The sequence below is a fragment of the Pipistrellus kuhlii genome, unplaced genomic scaffold (assembly GCF_014108245.1).
Source record: "Pipistrellus kuhlii isolate mPipKuh1 unplaced genomic scaffold, mPipKuh1.p scaffold_m20_p_22, whole genome shotgun sequence".
Classification (NCBI taxonomy): Eukaryota; Metazoa; Chordata; class Mammalia; order Chiroptera; family Vespertilionidae; genus Pipistrellus; species Pipistrellus kuhlii.
In genome coordinates this window covers 1,540,093-1,567,316 of record NW_023425521.1, presented here as the reverse complement: position 1 = coordinate 1,567,316, position 27,224 = coordinate 1,540,093, and the positions used below count along the sequence as shown (strand labels likewise).

The 27,224-nt window shown below is 57.1% G+C and overlaps 1 protein-coding gene across 5 annotated transcripts in view; it reads right to left on the bottom strand.

The window, feature by feature from the left end:
- The window catches only part of ITGA3 (integrin subunit alpha 3), a 41,044-nt gene extending 20,934 nt beyond the window's left edge, over positions 1-20,110 (bottom strand). For 2 of the 5 annotated variants that reach the window (XR_006742467.1, XM_045586088.1), the window contains exons 1-17: positions 19,442-20,108; positions 12,181-12,308; positions 11,782-11,861; positions 9,388-9,637; positions 7,152-7,238; positions 6,599-6,806; positions 5,963-6,159; positions 4,283-4,371; positions 4,022-4,158; positions 3,771-3,857; positions 2,571-2,638; positions 2,351-2,487; positions 1,669-1,818; positions 1,449-1,546; positions 986-1,133; positions 664-732; positions 9-88 (exon numbers count right to left, since the gene is read on the bottom strand). Coding sequence is in view for 3 of the 5 variants with exons in the window: in XM_045586088.1 (XP_045442044.1) it covers positions 9-88; positions 664-732; positions 986-1,133; positions 1,449-1,546; positions 1,669-1,818; positions 2,351-2,487; positions 2,571-2,638; positions 3,771-3,857; positions 4,022-4,158; positions 4,283-4,371; positions 5,963-6,159; positions 6,599-6,806; positions 7,152-7,238; positions 9,388-9,637; positions 11,782-11,861; positions 12,181-12,308; positions 19,442-19,647 (2,219 nt within the window). In the remaining 2 variants the exon portion in view is untranslated. Of the gene's footprint in view, positions 1-8; positions 89-663; positions 733-985; positions 1,134-1,448; positions 1,547-1,668; positions 1,819-2,350; positions 2,488-2,570; positions 2,639-3,770; positions 3,858-4,021; positions 4,159-4,282; positions 4,372-5,962; positions 6,160-6,598; positions 6,807-7,151; positions 7,239-7,311; positions 7,377-9,387; positions 9,638-11,781; positions 11,862-12,180; positions 12,309-19,441 lie in introns of those variants that run through there. The other 3 variants (XR_006742468.1, XM_036451121.2, XM_036451124.2) reach the window with 3 other exon arrangements.
- Between the last annotated feature and the right edge of the window lie 7,114 nt (positions 20,111-27,224).

The following is a 27,224-nucleotide window of genomic DNA, read 5'->3' as shown; positions in this document are numbered from 1 at the left end:
TCGCTTACGTGGAGAGCTGCAGCTGCGCCTGGAATTCCCGCGTGTGCAGGGTCACCCCGATGATCTCAAAGGCGATGAGCAGCTCCATCTGCCGTGGTGGCCAGGGAGGCAGAGAGGGGTGTTTGGGGCCACACAGGGGTGATACCCTGGGGCGGGGGCTGAGGACTATGCTAGACTGGTTCTCTGGCCTCTTCATCGCCCCCCTCCGATCCTGGGGGAGGGTTCTCCACCTCCCCGCCCATCTCCTCTTTCACCTTCCCAGTTACATCTCTGCTTCCCCTTTCCTCTTCTCTGTCAGCGACAACTCTGCTCCTTTGGAGCTACATGACTTTAAGTCAGTTATTAAAACGTCCTAAGACTATTTCCTTTCTGTAAAACAGCAGCTACCACCTCCGAATTAGTCAGATAAAAGAAACAAAGTGTTGGACTTAGGGCCTGGCACGTAGTAGGTGCTCTGACAAATTGGTTTCCTCACCTCCACCTCCTCTCGCTTTGTGCGTAGCTCACTAGTGGCTCCGTTTTTCTCAGTCTCTGGAGCTCTCCGCACCCCTTACTTTACCTCCTGCTCCCCCACTCTGGCTCTCTGCTTCAAGGAAGGCCAGGAGCAGGCAGGCAGAAGCCAGAAGAATAAGAGTCGCCTTGGAGAATGTGGCCAGGGCTTACCCTCTGGTTCCTTTTGAAGGGGTTCCCCAGCTCACAGAGGATGGTCTCGTTGGCCTGGCAGGTTCCAGACTAAGGAAAGAAGATAATGAGGTCAGGGTGGTCCGAGGAGGGCTGGCCCTGCTCCTTCCACGTATCACAGAAGCTAAAGCCCTAGATGCTTAGCCCCAATACAGACTGCTGTGAGATGCTGAGAACAGAGATGCTGTAGGCACCTGAGGAGGCCCCGCCCAGAGAAGAGGGGACACGTGACACATGACAACACGTGTACATGACATGCATCTAAGCATGCAAATACATGCTGGAGCCCGGGTTGGGCACTCACAGGGCGCACGGAGGACAGCAGCAGGGCGGGGGGCACCGCCAGGGTGAGCAGCGCCTCATGGGCGTCCTCCCCAGCCCGCTCCCGGCTTGGCGTGTTGGTCACATTGATGCTCAGGTACAGTTTCCGGAGGTCTTTGCTGTACTGGAGCCTGAAAAGGGAGGAGCCTTAGACTGAACCCAAAACCCCGCCCCAGCCCCGCCCCACCCGTTAGGCCCCGCCCCTCTGGCCTAAGCCCCTCCTCAAGACAGCCAGGCCCCGCCCTCTAGTCCCGCCAGGTGAAAAAAAGCCAGTGAAGATCAGTTGCACATCCTACCTGGACAATGAAAGTCCAGCCTCTCAGCCTCGCCTCCCTCTGAGGTCCCACCCCTGGCCGTTGAGGCCCACCCCTCGGACCTCCGCCCTTCAATCCCGTTAGCTAAGGAAGGCCTCCCCAACCCTGGCCAACAGGTTCAGCCCAGTGCACCTGCTCAGCCGCTGCCCCTGCTCCGACACGAAGGCCGCCTGCATTTGCAGGTTGCTGTCGCACTTGTTGTCCTGCCCGCACTCCTTCTGGAAGTGGACCTGGGAGGACAGAGGTGTGAGGAGCGCAGGACCGACCGACCGACCTACCAACCAACCGACCAAGCAGTGCCTTCTCCTCCCACAACCCTCGGGCCCCGCCCCGCCCGCCTGGCCTCACCCACCTCAGTGTGGTTCTCCAGAGCCTGGGCCTGGTTGAGGACTGGGTAGGCATCCAAGGACCGCATTCCCAGCCGGGGCTGGTCAGGCAAACGCAAAGGTAACGAGTAGTTCATAGAGATGACGATGGGCCGGAGTTTGTCGCGGACGTTGTCCTGGGAAAGAGGGGGAGCTGAGCCCAGCTCTGCACCGCCCCCCACTGCTGAGTTGAATCCTCACACCACCCACAGTCCCCAGGGAGGAGCTTGGGCCCCCTTTCACCTGGAAAGCTCCCCTCCTCCCCCCCCTCGTAAGGCTGAACTTCCTCTTGTCTTAGAATCAAATTGATCTCCTTCCTATCACCTTGATCTACACGGGAGATGGGGTTCAGAGATACCTCCCTCCATCCCTGGGGTCCACAGTTGAGGTCTCCCTTTCCACCCTAGTGTCCCAGAGAGGATTGAGTTTGCCCCCAATTCACAGACCCATGTCCCCCAGAGCTGAGCAGAGCCAAGAGTCTCACAACCCTCACTCTTCTCAGGTCTCCATCTCTCCTCTACCGAATGCTGGGAGCTGTGTACTGTGCCCCTTGAAGACCTATGGGTTTCCAGGGGGGACAGTACACCCCAGTTCCTCACCCTTGACCTGGGGGGGGGGGTGCTGGCTACCTCTCTGAGGGACGTGGCCCTCCCCTGGCACCTCCCTCACCATCAGGAGCAGCTCTAGTTTCTGGCAGCGCCTTTCGGGCATGGAGAAGAAGCCATGGAGGACAGCCGACTGGCTCTGGGCGAAGCGGAGCCGGGGCGGGCGGCGGTCCCGGTCTGCCTCCAGCGTGTAGGCCAGGGCTGCAGGGGGAGGGCAGGGTGGTCAGCAAGCGACCAGGTGAGCCTGTGCTCCCCCCCCCCCCACCTTGCACCCCAGCACTCACTGATGTTTCTCCTGTAGTTGGGGTTCCCAGCACTCTGGTTGTAAGCAAAGCACAGCTCCACCTGCACACTGTTGGGGGAGGTGGGGCATACGGGAGGGCTGGTTACGCAAGACCCAGACACCTGGCCCACACTCCCACTCCCTTTACCCCTTTACCGGGCAAGGGGACACAGGGCCCTTCGGGGGAAGGGCAGGGGCAAAACTGGGAGTCCACACAGCTGGCCTGGGATGTTCCCATTAGAGCCACAAAAAACGGGGCTAGAGGTCCCCAATGGCGAACTGAGGCCGAGAGCAGAAGTAGCTGCCTGAAGTTGTGGCCCAGCCAGTCTTATTCAGGACCTCTAGTCCCAGATCTCCTTTTTTAAAAAACCAACTTTTTTTGGTTTTTGTATTTTTATTGATTTCAGAGAGGAAGGAAGAGGGAGAGAGAGATAGAAACATCAATGATGAGAGAGAATCATGGATTGGCTGCCTCCTGCACAACCCACACTGGGGATCAAGCCCACAATCGGGGCATGTGCCCTTGACTGGAATCAAACCCGGGACCCTTCAGTCCGCAGGCCAATGCTCTATCCACTGAGCCAAACCAGCTAAGGCCAGCTCTCCTTCTATGTCTCCTTGCTCTGTCTCCCTCTGCCTTCTGACCCAACATCCTCCCTCACACAAAGACCTTGGGGTCATCCACATCATGGTCAACCGCCTCAGCAGCTAACGTATTTTGAGCATTTGGGGTGGACAGGGTACCATTCTGAGGGCTTTTTGTCCAGTATCTCATTTAACCATCACAACAATCCTGCGAATTGGCTATTACTGACTTGGTTTTACAGGCCGGGAATCTGAGTCTCAGAAAGATGGATAATTCACTCTAGGTGCCTCTCTTCTTCCCCACCGCCATCCAACCAGCTGTTCCCTTGTCCCTCCTCCCCCAGGACCTCACTCCCAGAGCCCACCCCGTAGCACTGCAGTGGGCACAGCTGGAACTTGAAGCAGGCTAACCCCCATGCCTACTGCTCCCCACCCCAATGCGAGGAATTTTGCTTTTTAATGAGGTTGGATAAGCTGGGCAATGCTTACCCCAAGAATCAACCCCCTACTGGTGGGATATCAGGAGTTGCTGGGGGAGAGGGAGTTGGGAGCCAGGGCCCTCCTGGTTGCCCATCCATAAGGAGGGCTGGTGGGCAGAGCAGGGACTGAGTCTCACCAGGAGGTGGCTGTGCAGAGCGCGGGGTCCAGCACGGACGGCCTGGCCACCAGGGTCCTGTGGAGGATGTTGATGACGGGCCTGGCCCTGCAGAGAGAACACGCCGCGATCAGCACCCCCTGCCTGCCTCGGGCCAGGCCGGGCTGGGGTTCGGGCTCAGGGGGCCTGGTGATGAAGGCGGCCAGAGCCAGGGCTCCCTGCAGGCGGGGCTGGAGGGGAGAAGCCCCCTATTCACCGTCGCCTTGGCTCACCGCAGCAGCACGACGCGGTCCGACAGGCTCCCCACGAGCAGGTCCGGGTAGAAGTTCTCGTCCACGTCCATCTTCCCACTCAGGGAGTAGCCGAAGGAGGCCAAGCCGGGGAGTCCCAGCTGCTCTCCGTGGATCACCTGGGGGCAGGGGGAGGCACTGAAGACAAGCTCTAGGGTAGGGTCTGGGGAGGGGAGCCCAGGGGGGTTAAGAAGGAGGTGGGTGAGCCAAAGGAGGGAAGGCCCCATCCCTGTCCATTCGTACCTGCTGGGGCTGCTGGCGGAGACCCCTGGAGCTGCTGTGGTAGATGTACACCGCGCCCAAGCCCTCGAACGGCGCTCCCACAGCGATGTCTGCGGAAGAGAGGCAGAGTGAGGCCACCCCGGGGACTGTGGGCCCCCTATCCCCCCAACCCTGTGCTCCAGACACAGAGCCCAGCATGGCCTTGACCTCACCCTGCCAGGCAGCCCTGAAATCACCGGGACACAGTCCTCTGTGGCTCAGGATGAAAGCTGGGACCAACGGGCACCCAGCTGCCTCCTTGCATATGTGAGAAAGGAGGTCCAGGAGAGGGAAGTGACTTACCCACTCAGACAGCTAGTTAGTGTCTCAGACAGCTAGTTAGTATCTCAGGAAGGCCCACCTTCCCAACGCCCACTAGCAACTGCCGTTCATTTGCCCTCATTATAGCGCCTTCCATCTCCCCCACCAGCCTCCCCTCCAGACACCTGCTTCTCCTAATGTCATTTACCCACAGGATCACACAAGCCAGGGTTTAAAAAAAAAAAAAAAAGGAGATCTGGAACTCAGGACCCTGAATAAGACTGGCTAGGCCACAACTTCAGGCAACCCCTTCTGCTCTCTGCCTCAGTTTCCCCATTGGGCACTCTCTATCCCTGTTTTCTATGATCCCGGAGGCCATGTCTCTCTAGCACCGGGGAGGGGAGGGGCTTGGACCTGAACCACAACGCTACAGTGTTAAATGTTCAAGTGTCCAGACTTGTAACATTCCAACCATGATTTCCCCTGCCTCAACCCAAACTGTTTCAGCTTCTTAAACTTGACTCAACCCTGAGTTTGCTGCTTTTGATCTGATAAGGCCTAAGCAAACAGAATGCCAAGCTTGTTAGCAAAGTACGTGGAGGACGAGTAAGTGGGTCCTAAGTGGAAACCGGTGACTCCTGCACCAGTCTGTGCTCTGGGCTGCATCAGCCAAACTCGCTGTCACTGGTCTGGGCTCTCTGGTGGCTCCTTTGGTTCTTAGTTATGTTCTGGGAAACCGAGGATGCCAGAGAAATGACTTCCAGATGTGCCAGGTGCTCCCATGGCAACCAGGCCACCAGCCAGGTCTGATGGGTCCCTAGGTGCTGCAGAGTTCTGGTGACATCCTCTATATCCGGGGCTCCTGCCTTTTCCTAGCTCTTAACGCCCCCTCTGAGATACTGCATTCCTGATTCTAACACCCCGGCCTTGCTCGCCCCCATCTGTCCCACATCTCCTTCCAGAATGATCATTCAAGGTACCAGGGCACCAAGCCATCCTATCCGATCCCTGCCCCAGACCTTGTCTGGGCACCCCTCTAACATGACCCACATAGAAAGCCTGGCTTTCAACAACATCCTCCTCGCCCCCACACTCTCTCTCTAGCCTCGGCTCTGGAATGAACACCCCACACCTGCTGTTCTGGGTACCTCGGGCACATGTCCTATCTCCTCTTGTGCCCCTCTGCTCCCTGCCACGCCGCACCCTCAGCCCAGCCTTTGATGCCCAGCCGTATGTTCGCTCCTGGCCTGTGGTGGCTCCCTCTCCCCACCCCGTCTCCAGCGCTGCTGTAAGCTCCCCAGGCCTGGGCCCCACCTCCTCCCCTCTTCGGGCCCTGCCAAGCTTGGTATGCGGCTGGCACTCAGTCTGCGGGGGCACTGGGGCAGGGGTGCTGGCTCATACCTTGGAATCCATCCTGGTTGATGTCATCAATGCTGGCCACGGAGAAGCCGAAGGCGGAGCCGCTGGGGCCGTGAAGGAGGAGGGAGGGCTGGGCAGGGAAGGAGGTGCCTGCCTGGTTCATGAAGACATAGACGGCGCCCCCTATCTCTTCCTTCTGCTCAAAGTAGTAGGGGGCACCCACCAGGAGGTCCTGCCACCTGCACAGAAGAGAAGGACATGGGAGCGTGAGGCCAGCCATCAGGATGCAGCGTAACTGTGGTGTAGCAGGCATAACCGTGCCAGAGCACATGGCTGTGCAAACAGCATCCCTGGCCATGCGTGGTGGGAAAGCCAAGGAAATGCCAACGTGAACCCATCTAACAGAAAGCACATGCGAGGAAGACATGTGTGCACAGATCACACCCAAACAGCCCACGTGCACCAGAGCCAGGGAAATGACCGGCATAGACAAGGAGAAGCAGGTGGCACGCAAACGCCTAGAATCCCGTAAAGTCTGATTGCAGATCAATAGACAAGATTAATGTGCAAATCCCTGCAACCGCATGCAAACCAACGCAAGCCTCCCCTTCTCTGCCTTGGCAAGCCTGCTCCCCTCACCATTCTCCCTGGCCCCACAGAACGTCCCTGGACTCTCACCCATCATTGTTCAGGTCTGCCAGGGCAATGGCGCTGCCAAAATAGGAGCCCACCTGTGTGCCCTCCAGCACCTGCCTCCTCCGCAGGTCGCCGCCTACCTCCTGGCTCAGCAAGAAGACAGCACCCATATGTCGGTGCCGCGGGGCACCCGTCACAATGGTGATGTTTGTAGGGTGCAGGATGGCACTGCCCACCTGCACCGTGTACCCTGGGATGGGGGAAGGTGGTCAGTCAAGGCCCCAGTGAACTCTGTGGCCTTCTCCTCGGGATGCACCGCGGAGGTCACCCCCCCCCATTGTCTTCTAAGTTGGGCAAGAAAGTGGATTCTGGATGCCCACCCCCAGTCCTGTCTGTACATTGGATAGTGAGCCCTGTGCGGGTAGGGACTTGGCATCTTGGCGCTCAATAAGCACTAATTGAACTAAATGCCACTAGTTACATCTGAACCCTGGCCTCACCCTTCCACCAGGCACCAAGGGTGAGAGGGCCAGCGTGCCAGGGACGGAGCCCCTGCCCCCCCCTCCACCCATTGGGCCACCACGCCTGGACTCACCAATATAGAGGTTTCCTTGGTCCTCCTCGTCCTTATAACTGTATTCGGATAAATCCCACTCCTTCCGCTGAATCATGTAGCTGTTTCCTTCCAAAGGATTTGGGGAGAGGGAGTGTAAGTCACCACCTCTTCCCTCCACCATGTCCAGGCTAACTGTAACCTCTTAAAATATTTGTGCGCACTTGGCCAGGTGCAAATCACTTATTTCTCTTTATTTGAACAATTCTGTGAAGTAGCCAGGCTGGTGGAGCTCAGTGGTTGAGCACTGACCTATGAACTAGGAGATCAGGGTTGGATTCCCAGTCAGGGCACATGCCTGGGTTTCGGGCTTGATCTCCAGTAGTAGGGGGCGTACAGGAGGCAGCCGATCAATGATTCTCTCTCATGGATGTTTGTATCTTTCTCTCCCTCGCCCTTCATCTCTCTGAAACCAGTAAAAACATATTGAAATAAAAGTAGCCCTAGCTGGTTTGGCTCAGTGGATAGAGCATCGGCCCATGGACTGAAGGTCCTGGGTTTGCTTCCAGTGAAGGCACATACCTTGGTTGCAGGCTGGATCCCTGGCCTTGGTTGGGGTGCATGCAGGAGGCAACCAAGCGATGTCTTTCACATCGATGCAGGTACTCTCCGCAGTAGCCCCAGGGTGCAGGGGCCAGGTGGGTAGCCCCAGATTGGGGGCAAGACTAGGAGGAGATAATGGCATGAAGCTGGCATCAGTGTCCAGAGCAGGGGAAGTGTCATCTAGTCTCCACGAGCCTGGATGACCAGATTCAGTCATGTTTGTGTCTTTCTCTCCATCTCCCCTCCACTCTCTAAAAACCATGGAGAAAATAATCCTCGGGTGAGGATTAACAACAACAGCAAAAAAGAATGATGACGCCCCCCTCCCCCCATTTTGCAGATGAGAAGAGTGAGGCTTAGGGATGAGGAGCTAGTTGCAGGGACATGACTGAATCTGGTCATCCAGGCTCGTGGAGACTAGATGACACTTCTCCCACCCTGGACACTGAGGCCAGCTTCATGCCATTATCTCCTCCTAGTCTTGCCCCCAAACTGGGGCTACCCACCTGGCCCCTGCACCCTGGGGCTACTGCGGAGAGTACCTGGCACTCCACCAAGATTTAAAGGACCGGGGGGAGGGGGAGGCAGGACCACAGGAGCGAGCAGAGAGAGCCCTCAGTTCAGGTGAGCACAGAGCTGTGACTAAGACCCAGGCCAGGGGCCGAGGCTCTGGGCTCCCTCTGCCTGTTGGTTCTACAACAGCAGGGAACAGTGACAGGAGATGGGTCGCTGCAGCTACAGCCTGTGTGGTGGAGAAAAGCAGAGGCCGGGGGTGTGGGCCGTCAGGCGTGTGTGCCCTGGTAGTTACAGGTATGGGTCTTGGTACAGGGAAATACTCTGCAGCCCCCAATAGATTGACCTATATGTCTTGACATGAAAAAAATGCCCACAGTTTACTGAAAAGTGAACAGATAAAGTAGTAGAACAGCCTGTTTAGTGTGATTCTGCTTGAGTGCGTACTAGAGGTACCTCTCTATTCTAAAATAAGTCTGGAGGGTCCACAGATGGAGTGTACACTGGGAAAGGGGACAAGGAAGGTGGGTGACGGCAGGGATGAGAAAAGGGGCATTTTTTATTTTACTGAATCCTACTGTACCATTTAGTAGTTGCACCAGGAGCATGTTGTGTTTATTTTTATTTTTTATTTTTTTAAAATATATTTTTATTGATTTCAAAGAGGAAGGGAGAGGGAGAGAGAGAGAGAGAAACATCAATGATGAGAAACATCAATCAGCTGCCTCCTGCAACCAAGGTACATGCCCTCGACTGGAACCGAACCCAGGACCCTTTGGTCGGTAGGCCTACGCTCTATCCACTGAGCCAAACTGGTCAGGGCGCAGGGAGTGTTTTTTTAGATCAGTCTTTAAATAGTTACGTTAGACTCAGATGGACCTTCATTCTAATTCAGAGTTTTTCAAGCTCACTGTCGGCTTGAGCAATTCATTTCCACTTCTCTGAGGCTCGGTTTTCTGTGAAATGGGTACAATAATACTTGCCTCCTAGACTCTCTGAAGGTTAATTAAGATAACACGTGGAAAGCCTCTGGCACATAGTAAGTGCTTTCAAATAGCGGGGCTTGTGGTGGCTGCTGACCCTGGCGAAGGGGGTCTGTCTCCTCGGACCCCCAGTGGCCACCTGGGGCGGGTGGTCTCGGCTCCTCCCCTCGGGTCCTCACCTTTCCAGTTGTAGGCACCGGGAGCTCCGAAGTACACCGTGTTCTTGGTGAAGCCGCCGCTGGTGCCCAGCTGGCACATGCCCGTGTCCAGGTAGTCCGTGTTGCTGTTGCACATCTCGTTGTGGTAGGTCTGCCAGTCGTCCGTGTGGTCCAGCTTGAGGTTGTTGCCCCGCACGTAGCATTTGCCCACCATGCGCCACTGCTCCTCCAACCCCGACCACAGCACCTGGGTGTAGCGGTGGGCACAGACCTGGGGACCCCCCCCCAGCACACGGCTGAGCCCGCAGCAGGGACTCAGGGCCAGCGGTCCCTGGGTCCTGTGCGCCCCTGGCTTGGCGGGAGAGGAGCTGAAAGGGGGCCCCTCGCTGCTTTTTCTCCCCCTGCCCCTGCGTCTCCTTTCCGGAATGCAGAAACCTGCTCCGAAGGTGGGAAACGCTCTTTGGAAGGCCAGAAGGCACTGGCTTGGAGAGCGGCTCAGGGATTCTGGCAAAAGGGAAAGGGGGAAGGATGAAGGAATGTGGGTTCAAGCGCTCAGGTCTTAAGGGAGCTAGATCGCCAGCAGATTAAGGAGCTTGCTTCTCCGCTGTCCCCAGATGACCCTGCCCTCTTAACGAGAGGACAGCTAACAACAACAGCAGCGGCAGCAGCTACAACGGAGCGCTTGCTGCATGCCAGACACAATTCTAACCTCCTCACACACGAAGCCTTTTAAGCCTCCCAACAACGCGATGGAGAAGGGACGCTTCCTTTCTCCATTTCAGAGGCTCAGAGAGGAGGTCTCGGTTTAAGCTCTCACACCTCGGGAGAGGCTGACCGGCTCTGCAGTCTAAGCGGTTTCACGCTAGGCTGCGCGGCCTCTCCCGTAGCCTCTCCCAGCACACACTCGATAAATAGTTCTGGGGCAAATCAATCAGAACTGCCAGAGGCCAGGCAGACATCCAGCACCAGGCCTCGCTCGCGTTGGCTTACTTTCTGTGTCCCCTCCCGCCGTGAGTGTCACTCCCACTGGCCCAGCCTGACCTGTCACCACTAAGTCCCTGGTGCTGGCACAGAGCATGGCACACAGTGGGTGCTCACTAACAACTTGTTGAAGGCCCTAACCGGTTTGGCTCAGTGGATAAAGCGTCGACCTGCAGACTGAAGGGTCCCAGGTTCGATTCCAGTCAAGGGCATGTACCTTGGTTGCGGGCACATCCCCAGTGGGGAGTGTGCAGGAGGCAGCTGAATCAATGTTTCTCTCTCATCGATGTTTCTAACTCTCTGTTCCTCTCCCTCTCCCTTCTTCTCTTAAAAAATCAATAAATATAAAAAAATAATAAAAATAAAAACTTGTTGAAGGAACAGATAGATGGGCGAGCAGACAATACGGAAGCACCCAGAATTAGAACTGTCTTAAGGGGGTCCCAGCCCCACACGATCATGACAGAGGTCTAACATAAAGGTGTTCGAGTGAAGTGATGCAAGCCCGGAGCTTAAAACAGTGTTCAAATGTGAAGGGCACAGCAGTGGCAGGGATGGAGGTGATGACTGACGGGAAGCAGCACGCTTTCTAGAATGCTGGAAATCCTCGATGTCTTTTAACAGATGTTGGTAACACAGGTGCATAATTTTCAAAACTCAATGAAACTTACATGTACATTTTGCTGTATGTAAGTTTTTTGTATCAGCTTTAAAAATCTCTCTGTGAGATTCAGAAATTGAGAGGCCCAGGGGCCAGCGCTGAAGAATGTGGGCAGGATGCCCAGCTGGCATGGCTCAGTGGTTGAGCATGGAGGATCCTTCGGAACCAGCAGGTCACGGTTAGATTCCCAGTCAGGGCAAATGCCCTGGTTTTGGGCTCCATCCCCAGTGCGGGGAATGCATTGATGCTTCTATCTCTCTCCCTTCCTCTCTGAAATCAATAAAAATATATTTAAAAAAGAAAAAGAATGGGGCAGGAAGTGACAACTGATAACGGAGTGGGCCCTCAGACCCAAACCAAGTGAGCTGGCGTCAGCAGGATTGTCTCTCTCCTGACAGCCAGCCAGTCTCCGTGGAAGGAAAAAGACCAGGCCACATGGCCCGAGGGCCTATCTGCCCTTTTCTCTCTGCTGTTCCTATAGCTGTTCCCACGAAGGGTGAGCAAGTCAGGGGGTAGCAGGGGTGGAGCAGGGAGGAAGTGTGATTCAGACAGGACCCAGGCCATGCTGGGTCTTGGGAGAGTGCCAGGACCCTCTCCCCACCCCCACCCCCCGCCCGAAAGTGCAGGGTTGAGACCCAGAGAGCCATAGACTAGTCATTTGCAAAGCCCCAGCTCATGCACCAAAGACCCCCTCTGTCCTCTGATTTCTCCACAGCTAGGAAGAGATGAAGGAGAGGGCTGAATGGGGGGAACCGACTTGAGTGTCTACTTACCAGGACTCTGCCTGCAGGGCCCTGGCTGGCCACAGTCACCCCAAGCCACATGTCCTCAATTTTGTGATGGCCAGGGTTACCTGTAGGCATGGGAGGGATCATGGGTCAGGGCACCCCATCCTCCCAGTGCCCAGAACGTCCAGAGGGAGGGGTCGGTCCCTCTCGGATCCTGCACTCCAGCAGGGCAGCTGTCCCTCCTCCCTCCTCCAGCCCCCCACAGCCTGAGCTCCACAAATCCCATATGGTTCCACTCTCCTTTAAGACTCCCTCTTCCCAGCGGGACTAGAAGTGACTAAAACTGCCCAGGGGAGCCTTCATCTCCTCCGGGTCATTTCTCTCTTTGCTACCCTCTCCACCAGGCTCCTGGCCCAGCACTGACCCCCAGCCCTTTCCCCTCACTTTTCTCTGTGATGTCCATCCTCTCACAGTCATTCTTGTGAGCACTGAGTGGGCACAGGTACACAGCACCAGTCCGGTTGGTATAGCGATCAGATATGGCGAGGTCACGGGGAGCACCAACCAGGAGCCTGTGGGGCAAGGAGGTAGGGGGTCTGAGCTCAGACTCCCCAAAAGCCACTTCACACAGCTTGCTGTTGAACATGTGTTTACTGAGCATCTGCTCTGCCAGGCTGTGTGCTAGGCCCTGGGGTCAGGAGATAAATGGGTCCCAGCCCCCTGACCTCCAGGAGCATGCCCGGAGGACAAGGCAGGCAGGAAGCAGACTTCTGCAGGGGAAAGCAGGGGGCAAACCAGCCCCGATTCTGCACGAGGGACTGGTCTGAGTCTGAGAATGATGACCAGGCCGCCAGGTGAGGACGGGGAGGAAGGGCACTCAGACATATGTGTGGCGTGTGCCTGGGGCCAGGAAGCATGAGCAAGCAGGATGACTCAGGTATCTGCAGGGTCCTGGCACCGCTGGAATCCAGGAACCCGGAGATTGACAGAGTGCAGGGTGCAAAGGGCCTTGGGGAGCCGGGGAGGGATGTTGAGCAAGGTCAGAGCTGGGAGTGACATGGTCAGAGCTGGGTTTTGGAAGGAATGCTCTGGCCTCTGAGATGAAGGCAGACTGAAAGAGGGCAAGCCTGGAGGAATCCTGACGAAGGGCTCACCTTCCAGGAGGACCTGGGAGAGAAGATGTAAGAGGTGGCTGGGTCCTTCCACTCTAAGCCATCTGAGGACTTAGGTCTAGGAAGAGTGGACCCCTAAGGAATCCGAGCAATGTTTACACCCCCACCCCCACTGCCACCTGAAGACAGGCACACGGGCATTGAGTGGGACTGGGTACTTGACATGTTGGACATTCTGTCCCCAGGGCAGTGTTGTTGGAAAGTGGGAATGCGAGTGGGCACGGGTGAGAATGACTACCCCCTTGTCCCCAGCCTGCCCACCTGTAGGGGCATTGACTACAAGTTCCCACAAGGAGGCTTAGGGTCCCAGCCACCCATCCCTACCACAGAGGGGACCAGAGGACAGAAGTCAGGGGATTCGCCTCGGAATTATATCTCAAGAGTCCTTGGACCACCAGCATCAGAAACCCCTGGGATTTGTGCTCAAAAGGCAAATTCCTCAGCCCATCCCAGACCACCTGAGCTGAATATGAATATGAAAACCTGCAGGTGTGACATGTACCACAAATATTGTGCACCCAGTTTGAGAACCCAGTTCTACCACTCCTTCCTCTCCCAGCACCATCTCTCTGCAGCCTCTGGACCTTCTGCCAGGACCGCCTCCTGGATTCTGATGGACCCAGCCTCCTGGGTGGCAGGCACCTCCTAGGAGCCCCTCCACGGGGCCCCCGCAATACCAGCACCCGGAGGCTCCCAGCTCAGAACTCAGGCGCTGGGCCTCTTGCCAGAGTCTGGAAGTGCCGAGCCATAGCCCGCCTGCAGCTCTTCCCTGGAACCTGTGAGTGAAGGTTTCAGGGAGTGGGCAGGGCGGGGCCTAGGCATGCCAGGACTTGGGTGCCTCTGCCCACTGGGTGTCAGGAATGCACGGCCTGGAGGTGCTGGGAAGGGGGTGGGGCCCCTGCCTACACCTTACACCTCAGCTCAGCCCTTACCCCCGGGGAAGGGTTAGGCAGTGCCAGGCAGAAAGGCTGGCAGGGGGCCGGCATGGCAGCCAGGCCCAGTGAGTCACCCTCTGCCTAAGCTCAGGAGGGTGCCTGGTGAGTCGATGCCTGACCACCTATGGGCACCTCCCCTATGGAACCTGACAGGTGAGAGAGGGAGGGAAGCCTTTCGAAAGGAACTTTCCAGCTTGGGAGCCTAAGGGTCCAGCCGAAAGATTTGTTCTGCTAAAGGGGCCATTTCCTTTCCCTTTCTGAGCCTTGAGCGCCTGGTCTATGACATGGGGACAGCAGCTGTCCCGCCAGTCTCCAGGGCTGTTGGGGGGACAAACGGATTCTCTCTCTGAAGGGACGTTCTGACTATGAAGCCATGGTCAAGGTGAGCACGGTCATTCTGTTACTGAGACCCCAGGCCTGGCCCCAGCATGCCCCAGGTACCCAGAGTTCCCGTTCCTCCGGGTTAGGGAGCCTGGAGCAGAGGACCGACAGCAGACGAGTCCGGTTATTTAGAGGGAGCAGAGCATGGGGCACGGCAGCACTTCCAATGCCTAAGGAGGCCAGGCCACCACTAAGGCGGGGGTGGGGCCTGGCAGCTGGAGCCATTCCAGGTGGGAGCTCAGAGTGGGCTGGTGGAGCCTGGGTCTTGCTACAGTGACCCTGAGGGGGTAGGCCCAGGCCTCAGTGGGCGAGAAGAGGCCAGGCTGCCTCCCAGGACTGCAATGCAATGGACCCCTTGCAATGCTGCTGCTCCTATGGCTGCTTGTCCAAGATGTCTGAGGGAGGGAGCAGAGGGACCCTCCTCTGAGCCTCCTGGGGAACCAAGCAGGCAGAGCTCGGTACAGAAGCAACTGAATTGAAATAAATCCCCTTGCCCTAACCGGTTTGAGCTGCTCTATCAGTGGATAGAGCGTCGGTCTGCAGACTCAAGGGTCCCAGGTTTGATTCTGGTCAAAGGCATGTACCTTGGTTGCAGGCACATCCCCAGTAGGGCGTGTGCAGGAGGCAGCTGATCGATGTTTCTCTCTCATCGATGTTTCTAACTCTCTATCCCTCTCCCTTTCTCTCTATAAAAAATTAATAAAATATACTTTTTTTAAAAGAAAAGAAATAAATCCCCTTACCATCTATACCCTCCCCGGCCTTGCCCCAACCAGTCTTGTGTCTAGTGAGGAACGATAGGGCAATGCCAGGCCCACATCCCAAGCCCCTCCCTCCCCAGAGATTCCATAGGGAGCCTCCACTCCCACCTCCTGGAGTATTTTTAGCTCCCACTTGGCCTGTTCAGAGGCCCTTTAAGGCCCTCTGGCTCCCAGCCCAGGATCCAATGGGTCTACAGTCAGAGGACTGCGAGTGGATGGAGGAAGGTGGGGCGCAGAGAGTCAGATCCAGCTGCCTCCAGCCACAGCCAGATGTGGGAGAACCCAGAGGGGGGAGAGACCTTACTGACATGCAAATGTACTACAAATTAATATGCAAATGAGCACCTGGTCCAACAGCGGGCAGCAGAGTGAATCCAAAAGCTGATCCCTTCTAGACCACCACTGAGCCCCCTCCCAGCAGCAGTCAGAAGGAAGGAGAATAAGAGGGAGGCTTTGCCCAGCCCCTGGAGCAAGAGGAGAGATCAGACCAAACCTCTCTTGGGGTCTGGGCTGGGGGTGGTGGGCAGGGAGCCCCTCAGGGAGGTAGGGGAATGAGTAAGATGACCTCTTAAAGGCTTTCAGAGAGCTGCCTCCTCATCCAGACAGCCCCTCCTGGCCCCTGGGGAGCCCCCTTGGGCCCCAAGTTCCGGAAAAGCACTTCCTCACCTCTGCCTCTCACTCTGACAGCTCAAGGCTAATGGAATAGCCAAGTAGAAAGCAGTAGAATGGGAGGGGACTGGGGTATTAGGCCCAGGGGTGTCAGAGCACCAGGCTGGCTCACCCCAAAGAGAAGAAAGCCCCCCTGGAATACTGGAGTGTGGGGCGATGCTCAGAAAAACAGGTTCCTCCCCTCAGGGGGGCGCTGGGGTGGCTCCAGTGGGAAGATTTGGATTAACCCGGAGAGGGCCAGAGGGGCCAGCGCTCAGGGTAAGGGGCCCCCACCTCAGGGCTAGAAGCTGGCTGGGGAGGGGGTGCCCCAGCTCTGAGCCCGGGTGGGGTGGCAGCAGTTCTCAGATGCCTGGATCCCAGCTCTGTGCCAACCCTGCTGCCGGAATTAGCCATCTCCCAGAGGCCACTCCTGTGGAGGCTGAGGCGGCAGCCCGCTCTGTCCTCCCCTTCCTTCTCATGCTGCCCAGCCAGCCCCCTCTCCTCTCTGGTGACTCAGCCCTGGAGCCAGAGCAACAGGCGGGAGGAAGGGATAGAATGAGGGAGGACGGGAGAAGGGGCCCTTGGCCCAAGCCTCCGATGAAAAGGAACAAGGCCGGTCTTCTCATTGCTTCTCCCTCTCCCTCGCTCCTCAGTGCTTTTTTCCTATTTGATCCCTTAGGGCATTCTTCATGTCGTCTAACCTCAATTCCTCTTTCCCCTTTGTGTAGCTCTGACCGAGCCCCTTTCTCTTTCTACAGAACCGGCTTCCCCTGCCTCCCGCCCAGTGGAAAGCTCCCGGGCCTGGCCGGTCAGTGGGGAGAGCCAGAGGAGAGGACGCGGGGACCCATGCAGCCTCCTGCCTGCAGTGGCAGCTGTTCGCCCCTTTCCTTTGGCACGAGCTTGGTGGCGGCCAGGTGGCCGCTCTGCCTGGGGAAACGTGTTTTAGGAGAGCACAGCAGGTGATCCCGGTTCCTGCCTCCCTCAGGGATGACCTCATCTTCCGGAGGCCCAGCCACCCTCACCCAGGCTTCCCAGAAACCCTCCTTGTCTGGCAAAGGCGAAAGGGAGAGAGGGCCCGGGAGGTATCTCCCACAAGGTCAGGCCAGACCAGGACACTGATTCCCAGGAGGCGACGAAGAGCAGGTGCCACGGGCGGGGGGAGCCAGTGGCTGAATAGCTCCTCTGCTTCCCCAGGGGACCTCACGCACCTCAGCAAGAAGCCTCTGCTCCACTCCTCACCCCTCAGGTCCGGCAACTGAGAAATTGGGGCCTGGCTTGGGGTGAGCCTCTTAGGTTGTGAGCAGGGGACCCCAGCCCGGAGGTGGAGCTGATGGGTTTTTAACCATTTCTGGAAGAAAGCCTTCTTTGAGAATATGATGGAAGCCACACTCTCCCTGCTCCCACCCCCAGAACAACAGTCACAAACACACACGATTTCACATGTGCTTTTGGGGATCTCTGCACCTTGGGAAGATCTCCTGTGAGCCCCCAACGAAGAGCTTGTTCGGGACCATGGAACTTTCCCTTTTCCAAAGGGACCTTGAGGCTCACGGAACAGAAGGCTGTGGCTTGCCTGCTGGTTCCCCTGAGCCGCGCACTCGGGCAGCTGTTCACATCTGGCTGCACAGCTGGCTACAGCGAGGCCCCGCTGGGCCAGCTGGCTCTCCCAAAGGGCCAAGGAGCAGAATCCAGTGAGACGAGGCAATGAGCCAAGGCCTAGAACCAGCCCTGGGGAAGACCGAGGATGCTGAGCGGCCTAGAAGTCTATCTAGAACTACTTGCTTCTGAGGGTCAGGCCCACTGCCACCTCTAGCTGCCCCGGGGGGTGGGGGGAGTAGCACTTCTCTGCTCAGCCATCTTGGGTGAGGTCCACGGAGAGTGCGGGTGTATCGGGGTCCTGGCAAGAGCCCTCAGCGGCACCTGGGCATATGCAGAGCATCTGACACATGTTATCTCATGGAAGGCCCACTCTTATCCCATGAAGAAGGCGGGTTGTTCCCCTCCCCCTGGCATGAGAGGAAACGAAGGCCCTGGTACTAGTGACAGATGCAGGAGACAGGCCATGGGCAATGGAACTCTGCAGCTTCTTCTCTCTCCGCAGGGGCCTTTTCTTAGGGCCACAGAGGCAGGAAGGAGCAACAGAGATCCAGGTCCAACCCGACGCCTCTTTGGGGAAAACTGGCCCAGAGAAGGGACATATCTTGCTGAAGGTCACATAGCAACGGTTGTGTGTGTGTGTGTGTGTTACAGAATCCTTTACTGACGCTGGCTTCCCGTTATTTCCTCATGCTTCTCTGATCTTCTCTTTGCACGATGCTGCCTGAGCATGGAAAATCTTTTTCTGGATCGGGGCAGAGCGAGCACCAATTATAGAAACTGGTGTGGATGGTCACGTAGGGCCTCCAAAAGATGGAGGACTGGCCAGGGCCGGACCACAGCCGCTGGGGCAGGGCGGAGAAGGCGGTGGCGACCTTAGCCTCTGCAGAAGCTACGTGGAATTGAGGCCGGTCCAGGTAGGTAGGCTGGGCAGGGGCTGGGCCAGCAGGGCAGGAGCCAAGTTTGGACTTTGACATTCCTCAAGTTTACCGGCCTCAGCCAGAGGTGGAAGAGGGTTCAACACACCCTTTTTATGACCACGTCTTCTTGCTCAGAGGATCAGACTCGAGGGGGGAGAGGGGAGCGGGGATAGGTCCGGTAGGTGACCCCCGCTCAAAGTGATGGGGCCTGCCTGACCTGTCCTAACCACCTTCCCTCCCCGGACAGCCCTCCTGGGACAGCCCCGCCTCCCCCAGCGGTTCTCTTCCGGAACTGCCCGGTGACCTCCTGAGTCTAAGGCGGAGACACATCTGAAGCCTGGACATGCCCCTCAGGGCATGAGTGTGTGGTGAGCGTGGAGGAGGGGCACACAGCGGCTGGATGCCGCCTCCTTCCCGCTCCCCTCTGCCTAGCTCTTCCCCTCCTTCTTCCAGCTGGCGGGGAAGGAGAACAGAAGGAGCAGAAAAACACATTTCCCTCTTCAAACCAAACAAACACGCTCAGGGTTAAAGATTCAACATGAATCTGTGGAATGCAGGAAAGATGTCTGCGAGGAGCGTGTCACTGCTGGCCTAGGGGTGAGGGGGCAGGAGACCAAGCAGGATTCGGGACAGCCCCCTCCTCTCTCTCTTCTACTCCCCCACCTTCAAGGGGTCAGAGGGAGGCCCTGGACAGCTCCAAGCACCCAGACTCATCACCTCACCCTCCAGCTGCGGGGAGGCTGAGAACCCCTCCAGTCTGTCTCTGCAGAGGGTGTGGCTGGCGTGGCCGCAGACTTAATGGGAGGTGTAAAGGGCGAGAGCTTACAGCAAGTGCCTATAGGTCCTCCCCAGGAGACCGGTAAGGGAGATCTATCTTGCAGTGCTCCCCGCCCCCGGCTCCCATTGCTGGAGAACAAGAGGCATGCGGTGTACTAGGTACTCAATTCACGGAACGGAAGGGGCTCAGGGAAGCGGAACCCCAGTGCTGCTCTCCCGAGAGGTTTAAAGGGCTGAGGGGCTGCGTCTAGACAGGTTCTGGCTGGGTCAGCACTTGCCAATGATTACTGCCCCCACCCCCACCCCCATCCCACGCCTAATCCCTTCACTTCCCGCCAAATCTCAGCAGCAGGAGGGTTGCCCAGGTCCCCACCCCCTTCATCTTTGCGCACAGTAGCCGGAGGCCCCTGGGCCAGGACTCAACTCCCGATCCGCACACACGCGCACACACACACACACACACACACACACACACACACTCTCGCCCACTCCACCCCCCCGCCGGCCGCACTCACAGGTTGCGCTGCTGCGGCTCCGTCTGCCGGTGGAGGGCGACCGAGTAGCCGAAGAGGCTGCCCGGGTTCCTGGCCTCCTTCACCACCAGGAATCGGGTGTCCAGGTTGAAGGCGGAGGCGACGCGGCCGCCGGCGGCCACAATCAGGGCGAGCGCGCAGAGCGCCGGGCGCAGGACCGGGCTGGCGGGGCGGGAGCTGGGTCCCATGGGTGCGGGCGGCAGCGGGCGCCCGGGCGGGAGCGCGCGAGGACGCGGGGCTGGGGGTGCGGGACACGTTCACCTGCTCGCCGCACCGCAGCACAGCTCGGCCCGCCGCCGCGTCCTTCAGCCCCGCGGCGCCGATCGGCTGCACATCCGCTCACCGTCCGCGCTCTCAGGTGCGCTCCTGGGTCCGCGGGTCTCCTCTCCGGCCAGCCCTGCCTCTGCTCGCCGCGCCCCCGCCCCGGACACCCGGCCTCACAGCTGGTCCCGGCCGCGCCCCCTTGGCCGCACAGTCGACTTCGATCCCGGCTGCGTGACGGATCTGGGCTGGCCGGCCGGTAGACCGCAGGGAGGCCGGGAGGGAGGGGTGCTTCCGCGCGCCCCGCCTCCCCACGCCCAGCGCCGCACCTCCCCACCTTGCGCGCCCGGCCGCGCTCCCTCTCCTTCCGGGGAAAGAGAAGGTCCGGGCTCCGCCGCCGCCTCTTAAAGGGGCAGCACCGCCCCGCCCTCCTCATCCCCCCAGGACGGCTCCGCCCTCTCCCCCCAAACACCTGTCCAGGGCCCTCCAAAGGCTTGGATTCCCCGTCCCCGTCCCTGGTCCAAGAAGCGTCTTCTTTGGATCCAGATGGATTGCACGGGCGGGGCTGGGGTTGGGATTTGTCCTGACGGCTCTGCTGCTGCGACAGCGGCTGCGGTTGCAAAGGCCGTTGCAGGCGCGGCCGCCGCGGCCGCCGGCCCCGCGGGAGGGAGAGCGGGGGCGGGCTGAGCTCCGGGCGCCTGGGGCTGCACCGGCCGCCGCGCCTCCGCTGTGCTGGGCGTCCCTGCGAGGCGGCTGGCGGTCTCTGGGCGTTCTTCCTCGCACACAGCCCCTTCGCTGTCCTCGTGGAGATTTTTTTTTTCCCCTCTTGCCCACCCGCCCCCATCCACCCAGAGCCCAGCTGGGCATGGTCTCCCAGCGAAGCCAGGCAGACATTTAGCAGTAGTAAATCACCAGCATCCGTAGTGGTTAGCGACTAGTCAGCCTTTCCCCAAGAGAGCTGCGCCTTCTGGTCTCCCTCGGAAGCCCATGGATGTGGAAATGATTCTCTTCCTTGCGTGGCCAGGGAGCTGGACCCAGCCTGCACCCACTTCTCACGCACACCTGCCTCCAGATACTAGCCCAGCAGAATCCCCACGTTCCCCGTCTCCCACCCAGGCTCAGGCTGTTTGGAGACTAGGCGGGGATGCCAGCCCCCACAGGTGTGTGGTGGGTGGTGCCAGTTGGCATGAGGTGGGCGGGGCCTAGAGGTTATCCGCAGAAAAATCGGCCAGCTGAAAGGGAACTTTAGAGGTCACTGCGCACTGTATTAAGTCTGACTCAGATTTCCATCACTGCAGCATAAAAACGAAGGAGTTTTGTTATTTTGGTTCAGGAGCTCAGCTCGAAAGCACTCACAACCTTCAAGTTTAGTTGGGCACTGCTATCTCTGAGCATTTAGAATAATAAGAAAACTAGTGTGTGCTAAGTCCTGATGCACACAGAACTATGCTAAGGGCTTTACAAATATTTTTATTTATTTATTTATTTTTAAAATATATTTTATTGATTTTTTACACAGAGGAAGGGAGAGAGATAGAGAGCTAGAAACGTCGATGAGAGAGAAACATTGACCAGCTGCCTCCTGCACACCCCCTACAGGGGATGTGTCCGCAATCAACGAATATGCCCTTGACCGGAATCGAACCTGGGACCTTTCAGTCCGCAGACCGACGCTCTACCGCTGAGCCAAACCGGTTTCTGCTTTACAAATATTTTTAAATGAAATCCTGGCCACAACTGATGAGGGGTTGTTTCTGATTCAGGAGGAGAAAACTGAGGTTCTGGGAGATAAAGCAACTTGGTGAAGGCCACACAGCTCGGATTTTAATCCTGTATTATCAGACACCAGAGCCTCTCTTGACCACTTCCACTAATAATTAACGTTTGGCCTAAACTGATTTGGCTCAGTAGATAGAGCGTCAGCCTACAGACTAAAGAGTCCCAGGTTCGATTCTGGTCGGGAACATGTACCTTGGTTGTGGGCACATCCCCGGTGGGTGGTGTGCAGGAGGCAACTGATCGATGTTTCTACCTCTCCATCTCTCTCCCTTCCTCTCTGTAAAAAAAATCAATAAAATATATTTTAAAAAAACAATTAACGTTTGTATAATACTCAGGGCAGATCTAGTTTTGGTGAGGCCTGGAGCTTGTACAGTTTGGAGCCCTCTGTAAGGAGACGAAGGAAGAATTAGGAGTACAGAGTTGGATGCAGAGTCTGGGAGGGGCTCAAGCCTGACTTGACAGCTGAGGAAAGTCATTTCACACGAAGGCTCTCATGTCATCCTCCTGGCCTCCCTGTGAAGTCGGGATTATCATCCTCATCTGACTGATAAGGGAACGTAAGTGTCCAAGATCATGCAACTCCAGGGGGGCAGCTAGGACTGGCAGCCGCTGACCACAGCTGTGTCTTTAAGAGACAAACTCCAGGCAGATGTTGGTGAGTTAGCCAGCGATGCCTAAACAAAGGCATCTGGGATAACAGTGCTCCCTGCGGTTCTGGGGAGTGGACACTCACCCCTGTCTGACCTGAGGACAGCATTGGTTCCAGAGCCACTTGACCTCTCTCCGTGGCCCACCTGTGGCTGAGAGCCTCCGGGGTTAGGAGATATTGGACTCAAGGAACAGGAAGCTGACTTGGCTGGAAGTGGGACTTATCTCGCTCTCCTTATGATGGCTGCTGGGCCCTCCGCCTTGTTCCGGGAGGAGAGGAGGCAGCCGGGGCCAGGAGCTCAGGGGCCAGGTGGACACGCAGTGTGGGCAGGGGGCCTGCCTGTGTGAAAGTACTATGATGCCACGGAAGGGCTCCGTGCCAGCGTTATCTCTTTGGCCATCCCCAGCAGGAATGCCCAGCACGTCCGATCCCAGGGCCGGGAGCAGGAAAGGGATGACAGATAGCTTTTCCACTCCCGGGGAGTGTCCAGAAGGAATGTGGGAGCGGGAGCAGGGCGCCTGCCTGCGAGGGGGAGGCCCAGGCTGAGGAATGGGGGGAGTGTCAGACAGATCTGGGGGAGGTGGGCCGGGGAAGGGAGACCTGGAGACTGACTGGAAGGGCCTGTGGGCTGGAGAGTTCATGCCGAGCAGCCAGCATGCTCTGGTTTCAGGGAGAGCATCCAGGGCCTCATCTCATCCTCAGCGGACTTCGTCAGCTCTTCCCCGTGGAGAAGGGACTCACCTAGAAATGTAGGCACAGAGAGAGAAGGAGGCACAGGAATACCATGTGCGATGAGGCATCTGGGTCCAGTTCTAAGAGGGAGGGAGAGAGAGATAGAAACGTCAGTGTTGAGAGAGAATCGTTGCCTCCTGCATGCCCCACACTGGGAATTGAGCCTGCAACCCGGGCATGTGTCCTTGACCAGAATCAAACCCAGGACCCTTCTGTCCTCAGGCTGACACTCTATCCGCTGAGCCAAACCCGCTAGGGCTGGGCACAGTTTTGTTTGTTTGTTTGTTTTGTTTTGTTTAATGTAAGCTAGAGGCTTTTTAAAATATATATATTTTATTGATTTTTTACAGAGAGGAAGAGAGAGGGATAGAGAGTTAGAAACATCGATGAGAGAGAGTCATCGATCAGCTGCCTCTTGCACACCCCCTACTGGGGATGTGCCCGCAACCAAGGTACATGCCCTTGACCGGAATCGAACCCGGGACCCTTCAAGTCCCCAAGCCAACGTTCTATCCATTGAACCAAACCGGTCTCGGCTGGGCACAGTTTTTGATGTTTGATTGCTGATGGCTCTGATGCTGTCACCTCTCCTTCTTCCCCTTATGTCCCACACCTGGACAAGGAAAGCCTGGGCCCTGACTGCACTCCCTCCTGTGGCAGCCACGGGAGGTTTGGACCGTGCAAGCCCTGCTCTTCCCACACAATCCTCACCCTGACCTCCCTCCTGACATAGGGAAAACGCAGGCCAGTCTCCAGCCATATAAGCCCTGCTCCCCCGGAGGCGTCGTTTACGTAAATAAAACTTGTCCTACCCTCTTGGGAGGTGTGTGGCGTCATCCGTCCTGACATTGATGGGGCCCATCTACCTCTGCAGTGACCTCAACAGCATGCCACTGTGGATTCTGCTGTAGGGCCAGGAAGGCGCCCGGAGGAGGAGGATCTGGACAAGGGAGGAGGACTGGCAAGAGGGAGCTCGGAGTGCAGAAAACAGGAGAGTGGGGGCCTTGTTTGGGGTGAAGGTTTCCAGTTGCAACACTGACGTCAAAGCTTTATAAAAGCGCCTTCTGCTTACGCAGTGTTTGCTGTGTTCACACCAGCCTTCCTCTACCCCCCACCTCACCCGATCTCGCTCCTCCTTGTCCACTTGTCTCTTGAGACTCTAGACCACACCACTTGCTCACTCCCTCCTCACAGGAAGGCCAGGGCGTGGGCATGATGTACACAGGCAGTGAGTGGACAGATAGAGATGGAGTGGCATTGTGGTGTCACTGGCACTAAATGCAGGCCACCTCCTGCCCTCTCACCTTGGCAAGTGACTTTCCTTTCTTGAGCCTCAGTTTCCCCGGATCTATGAAAGGAAAGGGCTGGAGGACATTTTTCGTTATTTCTCTACTGGTATCCTGTGTGTCCAGTCCAGGCCTCTCTCTCCTACTTGAATTGAAAATGCAAATCCTGAGGGGAGAGGGAAGAGCTGGGGAGCTTGAATGGGTTTATCAGATTTCCTTTCTCCAGTGACCCAGTTACGGGCCTAGGGTGGGTGGGGCAGGTGCTTAGTCCTGACAACTTTCCCTGCTCAGAATCTGTCGGCCTCATTCATTGACCACCTACTACGTACAGGCACCGAGCTGGGGGCCCCCAGGGCTGTCAGAGATGCACCAGAGCATGCGCCAGAGGCTGGAGTTGTCTTATGGCCTCACACTCTGAAAGCTCTCACATTTAAAGAGGCTAAGCCCACATTATATTGTATTTCAGGTGCCTGGGGGCAGTGGGCGGTGTTAGAACATTTTGGCGACAGCATGAAGTTGGCATTGCCGAGAGAGATTGAGCTAGCGGGAAGGGGCTGCTGTAATAATTTGGACAAGGGGTGAGGGGCAGAGGAGGGAGAGTGTGAGAAGGCCCAGGGCATGGTGTGTGTGTGTGTGTGTGTGTGGATGGGACAGAGGGGTTCTGAGGTTGGGAGGCCATGTGATCACCCCATGTGAGCTGAGTCACCAGCCCCCAGGGGCCTTGTCAATCCTGGGGGAGATGCCTTCTACTGGCAGGGTTCTGTGCTCACGTGGAAATCTGGGCAGGGGGCTTCCTCCCTGCCTCCTCCTCCTCCTAACTCCCTAGAGACCCTCCTGGGCTGGAGGGCCACGTGTGCTGGTCCGTGAAATGCTCCTACGTGTAAGTTGATTGGGACATGTGTCTGTGCTCATGGTCCCTTATGCATTCACATGTGTTTGCCTATGTAACGACATGTCTCTGAATGTGTTATGTACATTTGAATCCTGAAAGGGAACTGATGTTTATCCATGTACGTTAGCATTCTCCTGCTTGCTGATGACACCCGCCCACGCTCCTCCAGGCTCCAGCCTCGATGTTCAACTCTCGCCAGTCACTTGTCTGGCCACCCACAGGCCCCTCAGACTCTCAATGTCCAGAAGGGGCTCAGCATCTGCCCTTGTCCCCACAGCTGACTCTCCTGGACCAGCCTCTGAATCAGCACCTGGTCTCCAGCAGGATTCCACCAACACACCTCGTCCACTTGGAAAACACCATATATATATATATATATATATATATATATATATATATATATATAGTTTACTAATAATATATATATTATGCCCGATGCACGAAATTCATGCAAGTGGTTCAGCCCTCACAGCCCCCTGGCTGCTTCTTGGCCCCACCCCCTATCCACTGGTCGTTCCACCATTGATTTATAGCGAGGAAGGGAGAAGGAGGGAGAGAGAGATATTGTAGAAACATCAGTGATGAGAGAGAATCAATGATTGGCTGCCTCCTGCATGATTGGGGATTGAGCCTACAACCCAGGCATGTGTCCTGACCAGGAATTGAACCATGACCTCCTGGTTCATAGGTCGACATTCAACCACTGAGCCATGACAGCTGAGCAATACCCACTGGTTCTTCAAAATCTTTCATGAGTCTTCACTTTCCTCCTTCCCCCCTGACCCTGTAATACCCACACTCTACCCCACCCTTGCATGTAGTCCCTCCTCAATCTTCCAGGCCTGGCACTGACTTGCAGCTGGGCATCTAGTGTGATTATCTCCTGCCAGGGCTCTGACCTTGTACAAGTCGCTTCGCCTCCCTTTGCCTCAGTGTCCCCACTGTAAATTGGACACAAAGATACCAGACTCACAGGCCTGCTGGAAACGAGTAGAACTGGGACCCCGTAGTTACGCTCATTGTTGATTACACCTGTATCTCCAGCACCCTCACACACAGTAGGTCTTCAACCACTATGTATCCAGCACACTGTGTGTTCAGTTGGCTCTAAAGAAGGGAACTCGGTGGAGGTGAGGGAACGGCCAGCTCTGTGTCATAAATAGCCTCTTGCTCCCGTCCCCTCCCCCCCACCGTGGGATCCTGTTGGGACAAATGTCTTGGCTCAGTGGGTTGAAAAGGAAAGTCAGAGTTCTGAGCATGAATCGCCGTGCCCACTGACTCACTTCCTCCTCCCCACCCGCTCCGGACGGACGGGCCAGGGCCCTGAGTAACACAGGTTGTAGCTTCCTCCCAGCCTTCGCCCCTCACCCTGGCGCCCCCCAGCCCCTTACCCCTGAGTGTCCAGGAGCAGAAGGCAAGTGCAATCAGTTACTGCTGATTTGAAACCTGCGTTCAAGCTGAGGCATAGATTACAGGGCAGACGGGGAGGCACCTGCCCTCTCTCTGCCGGGCAAGGCAGTGCCTCCTGCTGGAACTTGATCTGAAGGGCGGCAGCAGATCTCCCTTCTTTCCTGCCAGGATCACATGAAATTGAGAATTTGGCCAACTGTCCAACTCTCAAGGCTTCCCATTAAAACACAGGCAGTCCTGCCTGGCAGGTAGCACATGGGAGGGGCTGGGAGAAAATTACAGCTTCACCCACGAAACCAGGGCCCTGGGGTATGAATGACTCAGGAAGATGTAGCGTGAGGGCAGGGCAGGGGAAGGGTGCTGAGGGAAGAGTGGGGACAAAGAATGATTTAGTGGAGGTGAGTAGCCTGGCAGGGGTGTAGACTGGTCTGCCCTTTCCAGTTGATTGACAGCACAATGGGTCACTGTCCTGACAAACGTGCCCCCAGGTCTTGGCCTTTTCCCTCCAGGGTCCCCTTCCCCACCTTGTCCAGGACCTCATGGTTCCTCTGAGGAAAGGAGTCAGCTGGGGCTTGGAGGGGGCGCTGCCCCCCTTTAGTGGCAGAGCGGCTCTGGGCAGCCCAGGGCAGGCGAAATAGGCAGGCAGAGTGAGGCGCGGCCCGCCTCCACTGCCTCTCCTGACAGGAAGGGCACAGCCAGCTACACTGAGGGCGCAGGGGGCAGGGAGATGCCGGGGCAGCGGGGCAGCAGGAA